The sequence below is a fragment of the Petromyzon marinus genome, chromosome 8 (assembly GCF_048934315.1).
Source record: "Petromyzon marinus isolate PM22_M1 ecotype Great Lakes invasive population chromosome 8, UKy_Petmar_22M1.pri1.0, whole genome shotgun sequence".
Taxonomy (NCBI): Eukaryota; Metazoa; Chordata; class Hyperoartia; order Petromyzontiformes; family Petromyzontidae; genus Petromyzon; species Petromyzon marinus.
This window is the reverse complement of record NC_133674.1, coordinates 15,041,376-15,063,037: the sequence shown is the minus strand read 5'-3', so window position 1 is coordinate 15,063,037 and position 21,662 is coordinate 15,041,376. Positions and strand designations below refer to the sequence as shown.

Below are 21,662 nucleotides of genomic sequence, written 5' to 3'. Positions count from 1 at the left end.
CAGGGGGATCTCTCAGTGGTGCCTATTCAGTGCCGAGTTCAAGAAGCGATGCGCACATCTAAAACGCAAAACATCTTCCAAAGGTAATGCCTAAAATGCTTTACTGTGAAATGCTCTAACATTAGGTTTCTGGTTGATAGTTACCAGTTTAACGCTTATGCTTTCGTGACTAATACTATCCATTATAGAGCACTACTGCCCACGTGAAATTCTGGCATGTTTAAGGGGTCTCCTTTATAAAAATGTAATGCAAGTCTGCATTATTCAAATCACATCCTCTGGCATTTCTCATATAAAAGATTGCCAATATTGTAGGTTCCCTTAACTAACGTAACACAAAGAGCAGCAAGATTCCATGCACAAAAAATTTATTCATACGGTTTATAAAATGCCGGTTCAAAATACCATGCAATTTAAAACACAAAACAAGAGTTATGTACATGCAGTGCTGGATGGTGTTCAAATTTTCCAAGACTTGGGGAAATGATAAATGACCATTAAGTCATCTTCCTTGATGAATAACGTTTATGAAATTGATTCTTAGCAACCATCAACAAAATTAGTATTCTATAAATACATCTGGAGAAGACACATTACACCTCAACGTATATAACATGCCTATTCCACAGAAAATAATTGAAACCATTGATGGAAGTTTAAATTCAGTTTCACACTGAATTTTATATCGACATGCAATATTTTTCACAAATTTGGAGCTGTCCATAATACTGTTTCAGCCATGCCTTCATCTACATGTGTGCATTTGCATTTTCCTCAACATGTTGACATTCCAGATACATCTGTACATCATCAGCACTCAGCGAATATAAACATTATGAAGCATAAAGCAACAAAGTGTTAACAAAGGCTTTTTGTATATATATAGCACTCATTCAGCTATATCCCATAGCACTTTGTGTATCTGAAAATGACATGCAGTTAAACTTTTTTTTTCACTTTTAGGGCAGGTAAAAATACCTGCATTTTCCATCAACATATATAAAATGCAACTTTAAACATAAAATGCTTGGGTTGTGTAGGACATGGGATTTCATTTGCTAAGCATAAAGTATATCATTCCACAAATAATGGAAAGGTGTTTGAAATCATAATAGCAAAATTAGATATGACCTCTATTTTTTACACAAAACCCTTAAAAAAGTTTCTACACAATAAAATTATAAACAAAAAGAAAACCGACTATAATACAGACTTGGCAACAACCAATTACAATAATACACCTGAGGCGAGCATACATTTACACAACAGATTTTTTTAATCCATTTTGGCATTTTAAAACAAAAACTTAAGACCATTTGAAACCTACATAGCATAAAGCATTATAAAATATATGGGGGGGAAAAAAACACATTAAAAGGGTCTGTAAATAATTCAGTTGCATTTTTCTATACCATCAACACTATGCGTATAGGATGAGGAACGTTGGTACAGCATTTTCTATTCATGGGAAATTCCAAGTTTGAAAACTTTTATTTTGGTAAATCTGTATGCTCTTTAGTGAAGTAAAAATCACATTTACCATTGTCTGTTATATCTTAAGTGTAAAAAAATGGATATGTTACAGTTTAGAAATGTTTGCTTTTAAAATTTAATTAGCAACTGTAGTACTGCCAATACATTTAAAGTGTTTCATATATATACTGTATATATTAACTTAAACATCTCAAAGAACAATAAGCATAATTTAGCATTTGAAAGTTTGACAATATTTTTTTATTTTATGTAAAGTGCGATGCCACCATAAACATATGAAAACATTAAATTAGATATTTTATATCAGCATCATTTAAACATTCTAATATTTGTTTACTTTTTTACACCTGATACACTCCGAAGGCTTAATGGGCACTATGTATGAAGAAAATGTTTATACATTACAGTAGTTATACTATTTTGAATTAGATGTTAAGATGTTTTTCTATTCAAATAGCATTGCACAGAAAAATGCAACCAATGGTAAGTGCATTTCACCCAAATGCCTTACGTGGTGGGTGTTTGAATAAAGAAAAAAAAATTCTGTACGTGATTGTTTTGTGACTAGAATTTTTCCGTCTTCAAATGGGCCTACAGTACATTGTAAACATAAATTTAAAGTAATGAGTCTGCACTGGCTGTTTACCCAAAATGCATTGCACAAAAACACATTTCACAGACCTAACACTCTGCCTACTACACTGGAGTGTTTGGAGCAGTTTTGGGACACTTTTGGGACACGTTTGGTCCAGACTCGAGATGATCTATCCCCATACGCTTTGTGTCAATGCACCAGGGTGGGTACTGTTCACAACATGTTATGCCAGAGATCCTGAAAAACAGAAATAAATGTGGTCTAGCACCGTTCCAAGGTGGCTGGGGACTTCCATACAGGTATATTCCTAGCCAAAAGAATGCCGAGACCTACAGTCCACTTCACTTACGAGTAAACCACAGGGCTCTTTGGCGGGGACATGTCGATGGTTGCATGTGAGTGCGAGATCACACGGATTTTTTTCCTGAACCAAAATGCAAAGCAGCAGAACGCTCATCGTTTGCATTACTCTGCATTCCATTTACAATGCACTTTGTTTCATTTATAAAAACCTGCACGATCACAAACACTGGCATATTTATTCTGAAATAAAAGACCATGGGAAAAAGTGCCTTGTCCAGACACCATATTAGTGGTACAATGCTCACCTCCTCTTCAAGATGATGCTCAGAGCTACAGCTTGCATTACTACATCTCCACAGGCTGCGGCAGCAAGTGCCTCCCACAGCTGCACTTGAAGCAAAAATTACAGCATATACCAAACACTCACTAGCATAACAAGTTAATACAAATTTGATTAATTGAATTGACTTTCATTTGAGTTATTTTTGCGATACGTCCATACATTCCGTTTATCCCATGCCAATTCAAATCCCATTCATCTCATGCTAGTTAAAAAGCCCTTTACACATTCCCCCATCCTAGCCAACATTTAGAGAAATATAGTTTATTTCTGGTTAACGCAAATATGGCTTGTTTGTTTGAAGTAATATACTTGCTACAAAGATCTTAAAAAGCAATTATTGACTGATGCTATTTTAGAAAAAGCCAGGATGTCGGCACTAAAGTGGGATTTACATGGAAAATGGGGCAGCAAAGGCTCCAATGGCAGGATTTGGATTCAGATATGGCAGGACGAAGCCAAAAGAGGTACCATGGAGTAAATCAAGGTAAGTCATTCGGTTAACATTAAAAAAGGGGAATAAATAATGTGGGCATTTCAGCTAACTCATAAACAGCCTATCCTGGATAGGATATCTTCCAGTAATACCTATATTGTATAGGTCCATGCACATCCACTGTTTGCCAGCTGGTTAGTTCATTACTATTACAATGTTTTTGGTGACAAAAGCTAACAAAATCTGCGCTTTTAATGAGCACAAAGAGTAACCATCATCAGTGACAACTTCCTAATTATACAAACCACCTGTGTGAAGTATATTTTGGAAAGATCATCTTGACTCAATGGACTAATTTCATAAGCAAGATTATGTAATGATATAAAACTTATTATTTGGATATTTCGGTAAAGCCACGTAGATAGAAAAACAATAAAAATATCACGACGTTTTTATCGCAACACAATCGTCCTCATGCCACAAGCAATCGTCCTCGGGTGAGGACGATTGTTTGTGTTGCGATCAAAACGTCGTGATATTTTTATTATTTTTCTATCTAGATGGCTTTACCGAAAGACCCAAAGAATATGAATTCCTGCAGTCACGAAAGCTTTAAGTCAAGATAAAAAAACCTGATAACCATTACCTTACTTTTCCCAGGATGTCCTTTTGTTAGTGTAGTATCTCAACATATGAAACTCATGCTCTGTCTGAACATGGAAGAAACAATGCAGAACACTAGCACTGAGCATCATTCGTAAAAGGCAGTTTGTATAAATAGAAGACTTGTTTCCCCCGGAAAATCCCATAGCATAGGTGCCACATACGTAATGCCCCATTGTTTTGACATTTCCTGGTGTTGCCCTTTGTTGAGCTGGGGCCGCCTGCCCCAGATCAGCTCCTGCATTTTCAGACAGAGCAGCAATGGAAGGGCATTAAATGGGGAGAGTGCAGAAAGGGGATGACGGCAGGAGTGGGATAAGGGAAAGGGGCAGAGGTGGGAATAGCAAAGCTGTGCCATCAAAGAGGCCTCACTGCACAATCCTGACATACAGAGGGTGAATGAGCTGAGTGAGCTTAGCGGTCTGACATTATCCCGCTGCGACATCACTGGCCATTGCGGCCGCCTGTGCTGTTGCCGTCTGTGATGCTGCTGTTGTTGACAATGCTGGGGCTGCCGTCGGGAGACACGCCATCCTTGCGTGGCGGCATCCGCTCGTTGATTCGGTCCAAGCCCTTGGCCTCTGCAAAGCTGGTGATCTTCTGCTGAGGCGTAAAGCCTTTAATGGCTGTCCAACACAAAGCACAGCCAACAAGAAACAGAGCATTACTACAGCATTTAACAAGTTGTCTATTGCAAAATACTCTCAATAGTCTGAGCAATGTTTTACATCTCCGCATTTAATAAAAAAAATTAAGTTCTTTCAAAAATTAAGACCACTGAGTATGCACCAATAATTATGTTTGCATGAAAATAGGATATTTCAAGGATTTCATTATGTACATAAAATTGTATAAACTTAAAAATATACTGGATTACAACTTACAATGTATATAATATACAACTTACCATTACTTTTCAAAGGCTAAATATGTAATTAACATTTTATATTGAAATACAGCACAGTCTACTAAATATCCAGGGTATGGCTCTTAAGAGTCCAGTAGTAACTCAGACCTTACCATATTTTCAGTGGATAATTTTGGACATAAAACAAAATAAATTATGATTTGTCTAATACACAGGAATACAAAATAAATGATTGTATGCCCTCTGCTAGACTAATAATCTTGCGAGATAACATCTTACGATTATAATATTTATTTGTTTTATTGGCATCAATTCAGCAAGGACAGTGGGGGTGGCTGGTATGGTCTGGACGAGAAGTTCGCAGTGGGACCTTCCATTGGATAGATTTTTTTTCTTTAAAAAAAAACTGCTTCAGGTTATACTTGACTCCTCAATGTTACAGTACCCTGGATATTTAATTTAAAAATTCTCAATAGCCACAAACGTTTGGTAACACCCATGCTACATTGAACCTTGTAAATAGCGGTGACTTTCTCATGAAGAAATGCACTATTGCCACATTAAGGTGTTTGCGCATTGGATCAAAATACCCACAAACTAGCAGCATTACAGGACTATTGCTTTCAATTCCATAGATGTGTATAAAATGGGAAACGGCAATACATTACTGAAAATATATTTTTATGTTAGAATATGCATGTAGATTTGTTCTTGTGATAAGAGTTTATGTGCAAATGAGACATCTTTTGAAAATATATTATGATGTCGTTTAAACCAGTGGTGAGTGAATGCCAAAATTAAAGCTATTTATGCATGTATGGTATGGGCGTGCACAACACTGTGCACCAAATTCTGCTGCCAGGTTCAAGTCAGCCGATTTTATATTACGCTGCATGTTGATGCAATTTACATATATTGCCCCAATAACCAAAAATAGGTGCCCTCAAGACACCAAACCAAAATGTCAATAGGCATTTTTTGAAATGTTACATGTGGATAAAACAATCACAATACATATTTCAGTAAACACTTGTAAATTACAGCAGAACACCAAAAAGTCCAAGAATGCAGCCAGCCTATATTTGTTCATGAAAAGTACCCAGCTTTGAATGCAAGTGAATGCTATTATTGCAAGAAATGTAATCTCAATATATTTGAAATAAAATACTATACTCAAATATATGAATGTAATAAATATTTTAAAAAATCTATACATATTGTCTTCAAGAACATGGTTTTGCAACATTTACTTATACTTTTAAGATTTTTGGAATGTAAATAGATGGCGTACTAAACTTGGATGAATGCATTCTTGAAGCTATATATGCCATTAATGTTGGCTTTATGCAATTATATTTCCAAATACACTGCATACAGCATATATCCATACATTTTGCTGTTCTGCTTTCCTGAAATAATTTAAATATCAACAGGCAGTCTACAAGCAAGGCATTCTGCAGGCAACAAGCATGCATTGTATAAACTATATTAAGCTATAATACACATGCCATACGTGCAAAACTACTGCATGACATGCAACACAATTATAAAAAAATAGATAAATATTAAACACAAAAAAGCAACGTGTTTTATATTGCAATATTTTCTGATACTCAAAAACGTCTATATTAACACATGCAATATGTGCACAGCCATGCAAAAAGTGGCCATGCAACAAGGTTGAATGACTGAATGTATAGGTAAACATGTTATGCATTTCGAAGAGTTCATTTAAAACCAGTATCTCATGAAAAAATAAACAAGTAAGACCACCAACAATAACACAGAACGGGAAACGGGTTAAAACAATCGAGTCACAGCAAATAATTTATATCAAAACACCCTCTCCATTATTTTATTAATTGTCGCTCTTCCCCCAAGCCTACACCCCCCGCCCCTCCACCCCCCCGCCCCACAAATGTGAAACCTCCCCCATACCTTTGTGAGCCTCAACAGCCTCAAAGGCAGCTAAAGAGAAGTCAGCGATCACATGCAATGTAAATGAGAGACAATTAATTTAGCAACAAATTACACCATACATGTATGATGCGTAGAAAATGCAGACCAAGAAATAAGACTTTCAGAAGTTAAACCTACAGCATAATTCTGAGAATAGCTTAAAATATTCTCTGCATGACAAATACAAAAAGACAATACACAATTTATACAGAAATAAAATAGCATTTAAAACATGCTGAAATAAATCATGAGGAAAGGAGGGGGGGTAATTAATGTTTTCATTTTATTATTAGCACTCTTTTCAGGAGGGTCCTGGTAAGTTTCTGCAGTAGGAGGGGGCAAAGTTGCTGTGTAATCAAAATTCAGTAATTTTTTGGTATTTTTCTAACATTGGGATATTTGGCCAAAACCAGTTACATTGTATACTTTTTTTATTAGCTGCGGGAGGAAACTGGAAAACCTGAAGGGACTCCCCCCTTGCAGAACAAGGGGAGAACACACAAACTCCACACAGAAAGGTGCCCAGAGTTGGGAATGGAGCCCAGGGCCTTTTTGCTATGGAGGCACTGCAACACTACCCCACCCCCTGCCACCCAAACTTTGTAAATGTGTATTTTTCATAAGTTGAGATTGTCACAACTTAGGGCTTTCAATGGATTTACAAATGAGAACATCGGACTTTGTCCCACAGCGATGTATCTTATTGCTCCAAATTTATACTTAACTCTACCAACACTTAGAAACAGGCAATTTGCTCTAAAAAAACAGTAGAAACCTGTAAAAAAAACAGAAAATATATCATATTCTAATCGTGTAAAGTATTATTTTCCTTAGAAAATAACACGACTGTCATGTGATCGTATTATTTTGGTTATTATAGGACTCTACTGTATTTTAAATCGGAATGAAATTACACTTTAAACTGCGCAAAAACATAATATATTTTTGCATATATTTAAAAAACAATCCACATAGACATACACAGGTCAGAGTGTCAGCTGGGAAAGAAAGGTAGAATCAGATACAGCATACAGTATGCAGCTGAAATACAAAACTTAAATATTGGACAAGCTACTTGTGAAAAAAGATTAAACGAGCATTTTTGAAAAAAGACAAAAGTTCAACTTGTTTACACCAGGTATGACAGCATAAAAAGTGTGTTTCTCCATTCTAAACTTAAGTGATATAAATTTAGTTCACTAGTCAGTTCTATTTAGTATCAACACCCTAATTCACTTATTTGGAAGCCAGTATGTGAAGCATTAAAATAATACATTTTTTATTAATAAAGTGACATTAACATACCTGTAAACGGTTAAATTCAAGGTGTAGCACGAAACACCAAACTATTCCATGTACAGGAATTGTCTCATTTTTGTTTGAGTGGATGAATCAAACTACAGTAACGCTTGATTGCAAACAGATTCAACGAGTGTAATCATAAACTCTTTATAGGGCCATGTCCTGGTGTTGCTGTTATCAGTGCATCGGCAGCAAAAAGGCTTGGGAGCACATGCGATGCTAATTGTGGCAAAGGGGGTCAAAGGCACATGGCGGGAGGGGGCACAACATCTGCTCTCACAGACTGAGTTTCACGTCAAGTATATTTTACCTCAAAACAATTGCTTGGGAGTTGTAAAAACTAGATACAACTCTATGTAGTATTTTCAAATAATTTATTTGAATTCAAGGACACCAGAAGGCTGCTTTTTGCACTCACAATATACAATGGAAACTACGTCGTTTGAACTTCGTTTGTATCACCAATTACAACAAAAAATATTGTAGGGCACCCTCTGTAAAGAATGCTCATCGACTGCAGTTCTCTTTGAAGTGAATTCTGCTCATTTCATAATACAGTTTTAGACAAACGTGATATAAAGCAGGTTCCAATTAATACATTTTACAGGAATGCATTAGACATGTTCTGCAGCAAAAAGCAGCCTGGAATATGCAAAAGCAGGATGTGTTAGACAAAAGCAAAACCAGAGGCACTTGTCAATTTTTATTTTGTTAAGGCAAGAGGAAACGGACTTCTCAGAGTAGCTTGAATGCCGCATTTGATTCTGAGCCAGTCATGTCCAATGGTCGAAAAGGATGTTCTCATTCTGACTCCAGAAATGGACGGTGGTAATCGTGAAACTTGTCGTGTGAGAGCAATTGATACAAGATACATGCATCAGTTTGCGTACCGCTCTGCAAGGTCTGGCGTCCTCCAGCCAGTACTCCAGAGGGCAGCATGCCAGTCGGGGTCAAGCCTTTCAGGGTCAACACGCTCTCGCTCTCCTCTCTGCAGGCACAAGAGTCAACATGAGCCTAAGCCAACATATTCAAAACTTGGGACAAAGTGATAATTTAATATAATTTTAATGTGCCCATCGTAGGGGAAGAAAAGCATACCCAAGGACAGGTACGATTTTATAAAAAAAAAACGTATTTGCAGCTCATAAATACCACAAGTCGATATGTATCGTTACATGTACGTATTGTTATGCCTGGTCAGCACAGGCATAAGGGATATCATCATACACAAGGGACACCTATGGTGTTTATAATTGACAGAGGCGGGTCTATTCACTGTTATTGTGCTGTGAAATGTTCATCCTATCTGGAACACAGGCTTAACAGACACTGCAAGGAATATAATCGAATCAATGTGCTTAAGTGGAGTGAAGGGATACATCAAGACAATTCTCAGTAAGTGCTGGGAACGTTTACATTGTAGACAATCAATCAATATGCAACAGAGTGAAAAATTGCACTTATGAGGTGTTTTTCCAAGGGCAATTTGCCATAAAACTCAGAAGGTGCATTTCTTTGAAAAGTGAAAAAATTGTGCCCTAAATTTTCATTCAAATAATTGTGCCAAATCTTATACACGTGTAATAGTCAACTAAAGTACCATGTTTTCTATGGTAAATCGTATAACCATGCAAAATGCTCCTTATGGGACTCGAGGGAAACCACCCTGTGCAAAATGTACATAGGTACGAACTTCCTCCGCAAAACTAGACACATGGCTCGCATTAAAAGCAATAGCATAACAACTTACCGGAGAACGGAAAACATTTTTGCCATCTTTCCAATTGCGCGGATTTTGTTCCTGATGACCTCCTTGCGTGCCGCGGTTGCAGTTGCTTAACGACAGAAACACAATGAGAAAGCATTTCAGAAATTGTGCATCAAATTCGCTTTTCAAGTGAAGGGATGAGTTTGGATTAGTGAACGGTATGAGCTTCAGTCACCAGCACGAAAGTTCAGCCTCCTGTCAGTGAGGGCAGCGGAACTATTGGGTAATCCAGAGGTCGCCAAACACACAGCCAGCACACACATTAGTAATACATTTTCAAGCACAGATGTCATGCTATATTGGTTAGATGGAAACATAAACGTGAAGCCTAAAATGGAGAAAAGCTGTAAAAAAATTAAGCATATGTTTCAAAGCCAAAATAAGTCAATGGGTTATGGCTTGTCTTGAAAATCCACGTGTAAGGGGGTGCTGCATTTTGAAACCATGCACTGTTTTTCCGAGTCGACAGAGATATTCTGGAAATAAAATAGGAAACGTTAGAAGTGAATCAAGTTTGAGACAGCCCAGAGCTGTGCAAAGAATGATGGTGTGCGATGGTTAGCCCTGTAACGTACAGCAGCGGCAAGAGATTCAGCTCTAGCTGGGGGGAAAAAAAGAGGCATCAAAAGCGTCACTCAGCCAGACAAAGCTGTGAATGCAGCCAAAAAGTCTGGGTTCCTCTAGTACAGCTAATTTATGTTGTTAAAAAACCCCCACGAAAATTACCATTTGTATCTCCAGGTTCATTTTACATGTACGTAACTATAACGGTGTAAAACTTGATTGCTCCAATTATTATTTTAAAAAAAATATGCAGAGGTTTATATTTTCTAAATTTGAAAGGTTACCTTTTCACTAAAATGTATTATTTCTATTTACATTTTTTACAGCACTGCTTAATACCATGCTGTTGAAATTATAAAAATAAAAAAAACCCATCATGGTCATTGAAAGATAGTACAGGAATATAGGGACATACGATTCCTTTAAAATATAACGTTGAAATTAAGCAGGTTCCTTTGTGAGAAGGAGGACCAGATTAGATCTGCCCAAGTCTGGCACATGCAGGGGCCGTTGGCAGTCATTTGATGTCTTCTTGGCTGCTGTGTCAAAGGGCACCCATCTTACCATGATGATATGGCAGTAAATGTCTGGCCGGTCTGACCAGCCTGCAGTTACACACACCATTCCAGTCTGAGGAGATGAGCTTCCTGCCAGCACCTTAAACCAGCACGCAAGATCAAACACACACACGCGTGGTGTGTGGTTTGTCGGAGCCACAGCAATCAGGCAGCGCTGAGCCCGCGCACTTGTCCAACACATAAGGGGCCCTTGGTTGCCAAATCGTTGGCCTTCCTAAAAAGTTCTGTCCACTGTAACCAATGAGTGGCTGGAACACTGAGGAAGTACAGAACGTGTGATATTAAAACAATATTAATTCTGTCCATGGCTTCATAAAATTTTATTTCGCAGTCTTCATAGAATGGATGTTTTTTCATTTGCAAAAAACACTGAAATGGCTACACTATGCCACAAGTGGGACATCAGCTCATGAAAAAACAAATTAGGTTAATTTTGGCACTTCCACTGTTTTTAAATGATCCCTTTCCTGCTTTGCTTTCCTACGTTTTCTTTGGGGGGGGGGGGGGTAGCGGTGAAAGTGTGGAGTTAATGACAGATCTCTCCTTGCTTCCATAAACGTAATAAAGGTTCTAAACTGAATTAAATCCTACATAATGTGTGTCTGATAACGATATAAGTTTTCCTTCCAAATGTTTTTTTACTTTATTTTACTGTTGCACAACATTGGGAGTTAAGATTAAAAAAAAGGAAATAAAAGTGAAGGATATTTCATAACTGTTAACTCGTTGGCCAACAGCATGATGATTACAGCATTACATTATATTAGCCCCTCCAGTGTATTAATTCCTAATCTTTATAAATCATCAGAAGCTGCAACACGCAAGGATGTTAGCTAATTTGCCATACACAGCCATTTAAGAGAAGGGTAAAAAGCGGTTAGTAAAGAAAACTAGAGCAAAGGGATGTTTTGATACAAAATCAGTGTTTTCAATTTACGTCCTCTTTGGAATATTAACGTTTGACACAAATGATGCAAGGCTATGTTAAAATCCATTGCGATCTTAAAATGTGCAATCTTATAAACATAGACATTCCCCGGTCAACCGTTGGAAAAATATATCTCAAGGACGTTTTACCAAAGATGTTTTAATTACTTTAAATATTAATTCAACCAGAAAAAAAAACAATTATGGCCCAGTCACCAGATTAAGTGAAACTTATTTAATGTTCATTGTTTATTACACGCATACCTTAGTTATACAAAACATGATATAGGGTCCCTGTTGCCCATTTACATATTAAACAAACAGAAAATGGTGATTATGGAAACTGCCAAATACAGTGACCCACTTTTATGCAAAGGCAGTTCGGTAAACACGTGCGGGCAGTGTTGTTTAAGTCTTATTAGAATGTGTTTATTTATTTATTGTCAGAATGTTAAATTTTATTTTTACACTTGTCTGGTTGGCACAATTCCAAAGAACGTTTACTTTCCATTTAGGGTTATACAAGGTGCACATCACCTCAGTGAAAACCCTGTGCACATTACTTTAACTCACATGGAATATTGCATCAGTCAATTTTCGTGTGTGAAACCACGTGATTTATTGTACACATCCTACCATCCAAGCTCAGTGCAGTGGATACCAGACTGCCCTCCACTGCACACGACTCCAGATCACTGCAGGGTATTACAGCTCTTCTGCCCTCAATGGGGACAACTGCAGAGCGGCAGCATTGGTAACTGAATGTACATTTTTGCGCCATGGTGGCGAGATGTTATCCTTCTTGCCTGGTATGCAGGGCATGGGTTTGATCCTGACCGTGACATAAGTATATTTGGAGTTTGCATGTTCTCCCCATGGTTACGTGGATTTTACTCCGGTACTCCGGTTTTTCCCTCTACATTAAGACACGTCCCTTTATGTTATTTGGCCACTTTAACATTCCCACGTACGACAAAGCCACTTCGATTGGCTATCATATGGGTGGCAAGGTCACCTCTGAAAAGTAGCTCATAGCTCTCAATGGGCTTTACCTGGAAATATAAACATAGTTTAAATCGAATATATGAAGGGTCTAAATGAACACTACAGGACAACCCTAAAACCTAAATTTAAAATATTAACCTTGCCAAAGCAGCAGTACATGCAAACTTCACCTCAACAAAACAAGGTTAATAAACAACTATTTAAACTACTGCCCATGCCCAGAGATTAAGTGTACATAAATTAGGGACTGGCTTCGTGTATTTGTATGCAAGAATGTGTGATGGATGAATTTGAAATGAATCAACGAATTTTTTTTGTAATTTGCATATTTAAAACATTTGTGAAATTTGTAAGATTTAGAACTATGAAAATGAGATTAAATCAAAATCTTACTATTACATAGATATTGGCAGCAACATTGTGTGTATGTTAAGATAAATAATGTGGTGCAGGTATGTTCAACAACTTATTTAAAAATGTATGATCTTGAAGAGTAAGTAAATTCCCAATGCCCAGTGTAATGTTTGGTTGGCAAGAAAAGAACTCACGAAAGGATGCATGGTCACTACTTATCCTGAACATGTAAATTATAGTCTCACGTATTAAGTGACAATCTTGCATTTAAGGAATGCATTTCAGTTAAGTTTTGGCATAGCTTAAGAACCCATGTTAAAAACAAAAACAGTTAAGGCTTATAACCACCAAGCTTTTAAGAGACTTTCGCTTCAATGAAACATGGACAGAGATAAGGAAGGCCTGGACTGCGTGTGCATTCAATAAAAAAGGCTGCAGGCCTACTTAAAGCGAAAGTGAAGCTCCAGAGTTAAAATCAAGCCCACGAGGCACTCTTGAAATGTACCTTTTGTACAGATGAGATCAAGGACTTCTTCTCACCAAGCACACAGAAAGACATGAAGAAAATTCAAGAACCCAACCAAACAACACAGGAAAGAATAAGTGCAGTTAACGAAAATCAAAAACGGATGTTGAATAATCAGGAAAAGCCAAGCACCAAGAAAGCAATAAAATGGAGATGCAAGCAGTTATTGAAGGGACACAAGAAGGTTAAGTTCACCAACATTTGAAAACAAATAAAACGCAAATCTGTTTGCATAGGCTTTTATGTTGAAACACTGCAATCATTCTTCAAATAAACGCGACTGGGGTAATCCAGATATTCAAAAGACATCATTGCACTTCTACTTTTCTCATACAATTGCATTGGAATAAAAGGCACCAAACAATACAGGAATCCAAGAAAGAGATTAATGTTGGGGGGGGTCCTCTGCTTGTCACAATCCAAAAATTCTGCCCAAAATCCACAGATGACATCTGTGAAACCATAACCAATAGGCACAAGAACCTATGAAGAATAACAAGGGCGTTCCTACTGGGTAACTGGTGCTGGTTAGTGGTTAATACGACAATGCATGGTGATATTACGATATGACAAGAAAACATCCATTACCACATTCACAAAGAAAGACACTGCTGCAGTTTCATGCACAACCAGTCTTCATGCTTATGTTACTGCACATTGTAATGTAATGCGTTGCTCAAACACTTAACTGGTTAGCAGGATGCAAACACATTAATTTGGTCCAAGAAAATACTTTACAAAACTGATACTTATAAAAAGCAATGGGAAGAAAGGTCACTTGTGCTGCAGGCACGAGGTTGTAATAAGTATCTGCAGCAACACAAATATACTTTACTTTCAGGCCTCAAAACTCATTTGTAAGTTGAGGCTTCAGGCCACTGTGCAAGTCACAGCAGGGTCTGTCTCAGTGACTCCCACTTGGTTATAAATAAAGTTTACATCACACCTGACATAAGCATGCGATTACGTCTCGGAACATCACTAGCTAAGCCAACGAAAGCTCCTGATGTTCACAAATATCAAAACCTAAGTGTCTTGATAATCAAGTCTCCTTGTCTGCTCCAAGCAGTTTTCAAGCCTCTGACTTTTAAGAAGGGTTTGGTGTTAATATAGTCATAAATCACACCTTATTAAAAACATGTTCCGGTATATTTTTCAGTAAATAAAATTTGGTTAGTATGAAAAAACTATAAATTAATAAAAGCAACATCAAAACATGTCAAGTAAAAAAATGCATCCACACTCTCACACATACTTATACCTGGAGAATGTCAGTTGATATATTCATGCAAAATATTAAATTACTTTAAAAATAAATTGCATGGTATAAGAGAGATTCCACAATTTATTGCAGCATTGGTTCAGCATTCGGTGTCTCAAGAGTCCGTCTTGCTTCCAGTCTTGCTTTATGTCAAGCATATTTTAATCAGCTTCATTTATGCAGATGACACAAAAAAGTGAGGAAAGGGAGTTGTCTTACCATCAAACGCTTCTTCACCTTCCGTCGTGAGTTCGTCATCAGAACAGATGTTAAGAACATTCACCAGCATCTCTGTCACTGGATCAACAAATTGCGAGCATAATTAGAAACACGGGCAGCGTCGATTCTACCACACAAGTCACTGTTCCTGCCAATTGTGAAATTTGTATTTCATGCAGTACATATGGATCTACTCTGGATGCCATGCAAGAACGAGCTCAGCTCTTCAGATTTTGACTTCACAATTATTATGATCATTTTTAGGATTAAGCAAGCAATCAAACATACGCTTTTAATGAACCCTCTTACCTATAAAAGTAAAATTTTCTCTGTCTGTGTGTCTCTGTGTGTGGATGCCAACTTGCGACGGATATTACTCACAAACTGTGGGGTTTACATAAAAAAAAACCTAGATACCACACGATAAGCCCCGGGGATACGGTCAGTAAATACTGCTAGTCAGCAAATACTATTATAGAGTCAGTAGATACTACTATAGAGTCAATAGATACTGCTTTCGAGTCAGTAGATGATACTGTAGAGCCAGATACTACTGTAGAGTCAGATACTATGATAGAGTCACTACATACTACTCTATTGTATGTAGGGTGTTTAGGTATATATGTGCCTAAGTGGGGGTAAAAACATTTTTTCAGGGGGGGGTCGTCAATTTTCGAAAACCTTTTAGATCAACTATTTACCCCCCCCCACTTTCTATAACTTTTTGGACTTCTGCAAGCCTCTTATAATTTTGTTGACGGACGCCTCCACAGACAAACGGTACGTCGGGCTTTCACAATAGCTTAGTATTTGTGTAGATGTTATGTTTTTAAGAGAAGTTTTAAAATATATTTTCCCCTGGGCAACGCCAGGTACTTCCCGCTTGTAATACATAGGTGGGTATTACTGCATTACATGTACCTAATATTCTTGGTTCTTTCGGTAAAGTCACGCAGAAGGGAAACAATAAAATAATAAAAATATTTTATTTATTAGAAGGGAAACAATAAAATAATAAAAATATTTTATTTTATTGTTACGTGTAGAAGGGAAACAATAAAATAATAAAAATATTTTATTTTATTGTTTCTTTATTTTATTTTATTGTTTCCCTTCTGCGTGACTTTACCGAAAGAACCAAGAATATGAATCCCAGCAGTCACGAAAGCTTTAAATAAAATTTTTTTACCTAATACGTGAACATAAATACAAACAGAGAAGCACTACAATAACATAATACCTATATTGAAAGGTTCTGAGTTGATTTCATTCAGGTTGACTGTCATAGAAACATATTAATGAACATATAAAAAAGCCCTTATACAACAGTTTTTTTACTCCAGTTATTATACTCAGGATATGCAATATGAAGTGCAATTAATACATCAACAAATTTTGAAAAAAATACCTTTTTCCCCAACAAATGGCAAAGACCACGTGAAGACATCCATGAAATTGGGCAGCCAGTATGGGTGTGGGGAGCAGTTAAACTGCCGGATGTTCATCACGTTGTTTTCATATTTTAATACCGCCGCTGTGGATTTAGGACACGTAAACAACACATGTTATGTTCAGAGTATCACAAACTCAACCGATATTAAAATTAGCAACAACATCAATTCCATTTACATTGTAGATGTATACAATCTTCCAGAATAAAATGAAACATTCTTAAATTATCTTTTAGGCTGTTGGTGCAACAATTATTGACAGGAAATTGTTTGCGGAAAAACATGTTCATATAAATCAATTTCTATGACATTTTCAAAATTTCCCAATTCACATTGCCCTTTTTGTGCATTATAATCAGTTGTAAGTGCATTGTTTTCATTGGTGTATACAGAAGAAAAAGCTGCAAATATAACGTTGGGAAACATGGAAATATGCAATTTGCCATGCACAATAAATGACAAATTATGTCAACAACCGACCTGCTTCAGAATACTTGATTTATTTGAAACATTGAAGTGTGTTGTATTTTTCTGGAACACAATCCTATTCGAGGAATCCCATTCCATTGGAAAGTCTATTCTATTGGGAATCCACCAACGAAAATTCTGTAATGGAGCCTGTGGTCTGAATACTGAATAGTCATGCAAGTGTCTTACAGCATCTCTCATATCAGGTAGCAGGTATGGTGAAATGGTAGAATGTTTTGTCCACACGAGACAATGACATTTGCCATTTTCATACCAAGCAGTGGACATAACAGAAAAACAAATATTGGGATCTAAATATGTAAAATTATAAATATCAATGGTGACAGTGTTAATATCTAATGCTATTTTTGTTTCTAAAACGAATGCTGCTACTATACATTTCTGCCTGCGAGTAGAATTATGTCTGCACACTGCTGCAGAATGCAGCGACTCATAACAAATGTGATAACTGTTTATATCCATCGCAGAACAGGCTGTGCTGGGTATTGAAAGGCTGACACTGATGTCATCCTGAAAGTATAACGCTGTTCAAAAGGCTTGCACAGTGCGAACGTGTATTGCATGAAAATAAAGCCATCACACAACAACCTTCGCCGGATCAAACAGTAGCATGAAGCCATCTTGATGATTCCAAGATGTTAAAACCACAATTGTGACAAGTTGTGTTTCTCAGTGACCCCATTGTAATTAAAATCTGTACAACTGTTGATGTAAGTGTAGTCTTTGCAAGTAAGTTTGATATACAGCTTATAGCATTGAAAACAACTAGTTCAATTCTAGAAATATACTGGATGTATTGCATCCAGTATATACATCTTGGCTTGTGCCAGAAAATAATGCTCTTAGGTTGATGCCAGAAAATAATGCTAAGTATAAAATAATGTGTGTATGCAAAATTTAGGGGGGGGAAAACCCTACTTACCCTTGTTATTGTAAACATCTAAGTAGTTTGGTGCAGAGAAGATTGTAATAAGTGATGGAAATCCTGTTGTTTGGCTTTTCCTGTACATTCGATACCTGTTGATAAACATTTACCACAGCAATAAAAACACAATTACAATTTTTTTTAATCTTAGATGTGGAATACCAGATAATTACCTACTACAATTATACATGAAGTTCACTGGTTATCTTAAACAAAACACAAAAAGGCTTTAAAAGCTTACTTCCCACACAAAAGAGCATTCAAGCTGTGCTCATCTCCTGTTTATAGCCCTAAGTCAGTGGTGGAATTTACACATTGCTATGACAGGGACAAGTGACAAGAGCGATAATGGGTCAAGCCCCAACTAGAATTTGAATTCACAATTTTTTTATTGTGAGCCACTTGCTCGACAGCCAATCCACTAGGACGGTACTCCTTAACCGAGTTCAGTATTATATAGACGATCAGTATCTGAAGACTGGTAATTGACCAAAATGCATTAATGCAGACCATGGTTTCGAAGCCTAAGCTTCTACAAATTACAATCCTTAAAAGCAAGGAGTATATTGAGCTCCTTATAAAATCTTAAGTGCATTGTTGCCAAAGAATAGCAGAAAAACTAACACCATTCAAACAAAAGTGCATTTTGGGGTCAAAAAGTACAAATTTGCTGATTTTTTTTTAAAAAGCACTTGCCATATTTTCCTTCTATATATACAAATGTGGCCGTGCCTTGGCAGTTCAAGCACTTGGGGAATGGCTTCTAACAGCAGTGTGTGAATGACATAACTACCCCTCTTATCAGCTGAAAATATTCTTTACGATTACAAACTACTATAATGAGCGAAGAATGTGTGTCCCGCACGTGACGTCACTCCACATGAGGCCCACCCCCCCGTGTGACGTCACTTCACATGAGGCTCCCCCTGCGTGACGTCACTCCACATGAGACCTACCCCCCTCTTTAATATTCATGAGTGGGTGGATTTTTACACTCACGCAGAGGAAGGTCGAGCTGAATTAAATAATTTATCATGCAAAGTCGCTTCAAATGACGTTTCTTTACAGAAAGTGACGGTAAAAAATACATCTACGCAGCACACTGCTACATCCGTACATGACGTCACTGCAAACGAGGTCCCCCCCCCCACCCCTCTGCATTAATATTCATGCCCGCGTGGAAATTTACACCAACACACAAGGTCGCGCACTCCACCCCTCATTAATAATCATGAGCAGGTGACGTCACTCCACATGGGGCAACCCCCCCCCCCTTATTAATAATCCTGAGCGGAACAATTTTTCTATTTAATATTTCAGATTTACTGCAATATACACCCATCCTTGGACAGCCAAAAAAGCTAGTAATTTATAGTGCTGTAATATATCACAACTTACCCTGCATCTTGTGCTTCATGTGCTCTTATAACTGACAACAAGTTGTTGTTTTGCAGGAAATCGCAGACTGCTGGATAGCTGCAATATATAAAAATGCACATTGAATATTACTTTTATAGAAACCCATAGCATGATTCAACTTTATCACAAGCTATATTCTACACTTAGAATAATGCTACCTTCCAAAATAAAATATTTGTATTTTTCCAAATGTATGAAAACCACAGCGTTTAGCTCTCAATTATCCATGGACAGATAATCTAGGTTGGTAAGTGTGCTTGCAAATAACTAAATTAAATATTTTATGCGTACCGTATTAAGTTTAACCTCAACAGAAAGAAATCATATGCAAGCAATGGTCAAGCGCTTGGTTTTTTGGTGTCCATTGCAACAGATTATGTCAAACTATGCTAGAACAACATTGGAATGCAATACATATCTAAACACTATCCACAAAATATGAACCCTTTAAACTTACATAAACGGTTCAAGATTTCACAAGCCAATTGCACGAAACGCCTCATGATCAATAAGCGTTACGCTGAACGAATTCCAAAACGACGCGACATCGTGAAACACTTGCCCTGCGGATCGTACCTGTAGAAGTAGGAGCAGCCTCGCACGGTGTTGTGGCAGAAGTACTCCTGTGTCTTTTCATTGCCAAAGTCCTCGGATGGGTCTGACCACAGCAGGTCACACATTGGGCCAAATGCCGGCGGTTCCTTGAATCTATCCAACTGGGAAGGCAAAGCACAATCCAATTATATCAGTAGATTTTTTTTTTATAATGTATACAAGTAAACGAATATATGGGGACACACTCGGATTGAGCATCCTCAAAAAAACGATGTAAAAAAACTATGGGATGGAACCAAGTGACCAACATCTTTAATTTATTCCAAAGAACCTGTTTAAGTATAAAGGATCCAATTACTATTTAAAAGTACACCAGTAAGCATTTAAAACATGCTATCGTTAACATCTTTAACATAAACAAGAAAAATGTAATCCTATTAAGACGGTATTGTTCATAACAAATTATGAACTGCAAACTAAAGCAGTAATTGCCTATTTGACTCATCATTGAGTCCATGAGGTGTAGCCAGTACGTGAAGCCGCCGGCATAGCAATATAAGCAATGGTTAGGCCTAAAACGTAGAACACATGCGTGAGCCTCATCCAAAAGTACATTTATGTTATGCAACCATGTAACAATATCCATTATGGAGGAGCATTCTGAACAAATGTGTTGAGTGTTATTGACAAATGTGTTGATTTGTTTATTATTTATGCTTGTGCACCACTGCCAGTATCACCATTTTTTTAAAATATAAATTGCAGCTTCCAATTGTCTAAACTTTAAACACCAATTTTTCTTACAGATAAACACCAAGTCGATTTTAAAACCTACATATAAAATACCATTTTAATAGCTTCAAACAGCACTGACAGTTTAAGTTATTACAGTATTAATAAATACTCCTTTGACATGCTTCACTGTCTTATTTTAAGGCTACACATATAACATACTAAAGTTTTATTTTTGCCATGTATTTGTTTTTCCTCTTCTATCCTACCATTAATGGTTCAATAGAACAATGTGAAAACTACTATTGACCTTTGGACTCATATAGCGGGTGACCTTTAAATGTATGTAGAATGCCTCCAATCCAAATCGATTTATAAGCACGAACAAATCGAAAACACTTAACATGCCATAATATACAGCCCAAAACACAGTCATCAGGACTTACATTTTACATTTGACCTACTACCAATGACGTAGAAGTTCGAATATTTATTTACAAAGCAAAAATGACTAAATTTAGTTGTACCATCCTTGTTTATAATAAGAAGCTTTCTACATATGGTGAGGTGGTTTGGGGGTCATGGCATGTGTCTTGCATATCCCAGATTTATTGCCAACTCCAAACTTGTAGTTTATATATTGCGCAGGTTAAAACATAACCAGTTACTTAGTCACACTCTCTTTCTACTCTCCAAGGAATAATTGTGGAAGCTTAACTTTGTTAGACTATAGCGCACAGTATCCTACTCTATAAATGGTCTTCTCCAGTGTCTGTAAATGGAGATGACAGGTTTCCCAGAGGACGGACAGATGTGCTTAGTGTAACTCTGTCTACCACGGGATTGGGTTTGTAACTGGCAAACCCTGAACTGTCAAGATGTATACTGCCCTTGTGACAACCCTGCAAATCCTACAATTAACCTCAATA

At 37.1% G+C, this 21,662-nt stretch overlaps 1 protein-coding gene across 9 annotated transcripts in view; it reads right to left on the bottom strand.

Annotated features, from left to right (window-relative positions):
• Nucleotides 1-351: 351 nt before the first annotated feature.
• The window catches only part of LOC116940267 (serine/threonine-protein phosphatase 2B catalytic subunit beta isoform-like), a 54,771-nt gene continuing 33,460 nt past the window's right edge, over nucleotides 352-21,662 (bottom strand). For 2 of the 9 annotated variants that reach the window (XM_032949834.2, XM_032949837.2), the window contains exons 6-16: nucleotides 20,023-20,162; nucleotides 19,426-19,503; nucleotides 18,025-18,119; nucleotides 16,571-16,696; nucleotides 15,163-15,240; nucleotides 13,662-13,688; nucleotides 10,857-10,949; nucleotides 9,711-9,795; nucleotides 8,851-8,948; nucleotides 6,638-6,667; nucleotides 352-4,457 (exon numbers count right to left, since the gene is read on the bottom strand). In XM_032949834.2, coding sequence (XP_032805725.1) covers nucleotides 4,276-4,457; nucleotides 6,638-6,667; nucleotides 8,851-8,948; nucleotides 9,711-9,795; nucleotides 10,857-10,949; nucleotides 13,662-13,688; nucleotides 15,163-15,240; nucleotides 16,571-16,696; nucleotides 18,025-18,119; nucleotides 19,426-19,503; nucleotides 20,023-20,162 — 1,032 coding nt within the window. In that variant the 3' untranslated portion in view covers nucleotides 352-4,275. The remainder of the gene's footprint in view (nucleotides 4,458-6,637; nucleotides 6,668-8,850; nucleotides 8,949-9,710; nucleotides 9,796-10,856; nucleotides 10,950-13,661; nucleotides 13,689-15,162; nucleotides 15,241-16,570; nucleotides 16,697-18,024; nucleotides 18,120-19,425; nucleotides 19,504-20,022; nucleotides 20,163-21,662) is intronic. The other 7 variants (XM_032949838.2, XM_032949836.2, XM_032949840.2 and 4 more) reach the window with 7 other exon arrangements.